The 2350-nt window shown below is 35.1% G+C and overlaps 1 protein-coding gene across 1 annotated transcript; it reads right to left on the bottom strand.

The window, feature by feature from the left end:
- Positions 1 to 361: 361 nt before the first annotated feature.
- Positions 362 to 2350, bottom strand: LOC145943364 (uncharacterized). The gene has a single exon (XM_083050884.1). It carries the CDS (start codon positions 2348 to 2350, stop codon positions 362 to 364), a length of 1989 nt encoding a protein of 662 aa, XP_082907010.1.

The raw sequence follows: 2350 nt of genomic DNA, 5'->3' as shown, positions 1-2350 counted from the left end.
TTTTCCTTCTAGAAATAAGTTGTACTTGTCCAATATTCAGATATGAAACTAAATTATTTAAAAAGTGAAGGGAGAGGATAAATATAGGAAAATGGTGCTCAACATTAAACACGCAGCCGAAAGCCGTAGAATAAATACATTTATTATTTTCTTTTTGGTATGAACTTTGGTATGATTAGATTATTCAAACTTATAATGACTTTAAGGACTAATAAACCTTTGAAACATAAACAATCTTTAATTTATCGCAACTATTAATAGGTTCTATACTAAAGGAATGCATCACAGTACCTATATATTATTTTAAATATAATCGTGGTACGCTGCATATTTACGTTGTATAGATAGCAGACAATGAATTTCAACGAGTATTCGTGTGATTGTGGAGATCTAAGTAATTTTTTGTTACTATAAAATCTGTACAGCAGATTTTTTCTTGATGAAAAGAGGACTTTGTTACCAAAATACTATTTATCGTATCAGCCCTGAGAAGATTACGCTTTTTAGTTATAAAATCGACCATCCACGAGAAAATTCGTTCAGCATCGGCGTTAGCGTGTGGAAGAGAAAGAGCAATTTTCGCTAGGGCTCCGATATTTTTAAAACGATACTTGTCTTCGAAATCCTGCACTTCTGAGATAGCTTGCCACATTTCATCGAGAGGAAGTTTAAATAATGTATCAATATGTTTTGCTTCGAAAAATACCGAAAGTGCCATCCACTCTTCTTCAACAAGCGTTTCATTGATGAACTGTCTGAATGTATTAAATAACTTTGGCATTCTCGATATCTGCTGTCGACCCTTGGCTGTTAAAGCAACAGATGGTTTTAAAAATTGCAGTTCCTTAAACAAAGGGTCATTATGGGGAAGACGCTTTTTCAACTCGGACGTTGTTAATATATAAAATTGACGTATGTTTTGATAAACCTCTGTGACTTGATGTTGATGCCGTATTAATTTCAGTTGTTCTTTACATTCATTGCCGATGAACATTTTGTCATATGGCAAATAGTAATTCGAATTAAATTCGTCAATTTCATAAATCGATCGAGAAAGTATTTCTGGACTAATATAATTCTGACATATACTTTTAATAATTTTTATGCTTTCCTCTTGCAATACAGGAATGAGCATTTTCGACGATTGAAATAATGCATTGAAGGTGTTGAACACATTCAACACGTATTTAAGAAAATACATATATCCCTTTATTATAGGACATTGTAACTTTTGGAGAATGTCTTTTGCTATCTTTAATTCATCTTCGGTAACTGCATCGATAAAAAAAAGCGTCAATGAGTTCCAATGTTGCAAGACTCTGACAATACACTGTTGCAGTGACAGCCATCTCGTAGTTGCAGGTTTTAACAGGCGATTTTTTTCCTCTCCACAAAACTCTTGGAACTCTTCTAACAAAGCCGATCGCTTCGGACTACTGGTGACGTATGTAATTATATTACGTAAGAGCATTTCCACTTCTTTTGGAAGGGCTTTACCTGAGTGCCCGGCGACTATGTGGGCTGAGTGACAAATACATCGTATTAAAACTATTTCAGGATTTCGCTTGCGTAATCTACTGAAGAGAGAATTTCGCACTCCTATCATAACACTAGCATTATCAACTCCGAGACCTATTATGAACTGCATAGACAATCCTTTATCAGTTATAGATTTTTCGACTCTCGTAAATAGAGCTTCTGCTGAACAGTCTTTTGAATCTAAGTGGATAAATTCAAGGAGCTTGACATGTATCCTTTTACTTTGCGGACAGAAATATCTCACTAATAAGCAAAGATATTTTCCATTTTGTATGGATGTACTTTCATCGACGAGAATGGAAAAGGGTGTCATCTTTAAAATCGAAACGAGTTTTTCTGTCTCCTCAGCACAGATGATATTTTTAACGATGTTAGTACATTTTTTTCGACCTAAAGTTACTTTATCTAGAACATCTTTATGCTGCTGAAAAACTGGTAAAATGTGATCGATCAATTGAAATGCAAGAGGATGAATCGCGAATATAGAGGCTATATGAATCTCAGCTTTTTTTATGTTTTGCATCTCGTTCAGACGAACTATGTTCGAAGGAGATGCTGCAAATAACGCTTCTAGAGATGACGTTTGTTTAATAGCATTTATAGCTTTTCCATGTTTTCTCGTACGTGAATGACACTCCAAATCGTGTTTGCCACTAATTAAATTAATAGTACTGGAGCATGCTGAACAATATGCTTTACTTGTTTCGCCCTTAACTTCTCGAAGCCATCCTTTAAAGACCGGTTCTTGGATCCACGACTGCTGAAATTTTCGTGCGCGGCGAACAGTCGACGGAGAATATTGGATAGTCAT

Source organism: Prenolepis imparis, unplaced genomic scaffold (assembly GCF_030444845.1).
Source record: "Prenolepis imparis isolate NDT839.2.m4 unplaced genomic scaffold, iyPreImpa1.0 SCAF_12, whole genome shotgun sequence".
NCBI classification, from domain to species: Eukaryota; Metazoa; Arthropoda; class Insecta; order Hymenoptera; family Formicidae; genus Prenolepis; species Prenolepis imparis.
The sequence above is the reverse complement of the archived record's forward strand: the minus strand, read 5'-3'. Positions and strand labels throughout refer to the sequence as shown.

Coding starts and splice junctions, on each gene's coding strand:
- LOC145943364 (XM_083050884.1), bottom strand. CDS start 2,350: ATGACTATCCAATATTCTCCGTCGACTGTTCGCCGCGCACGAAAATTT.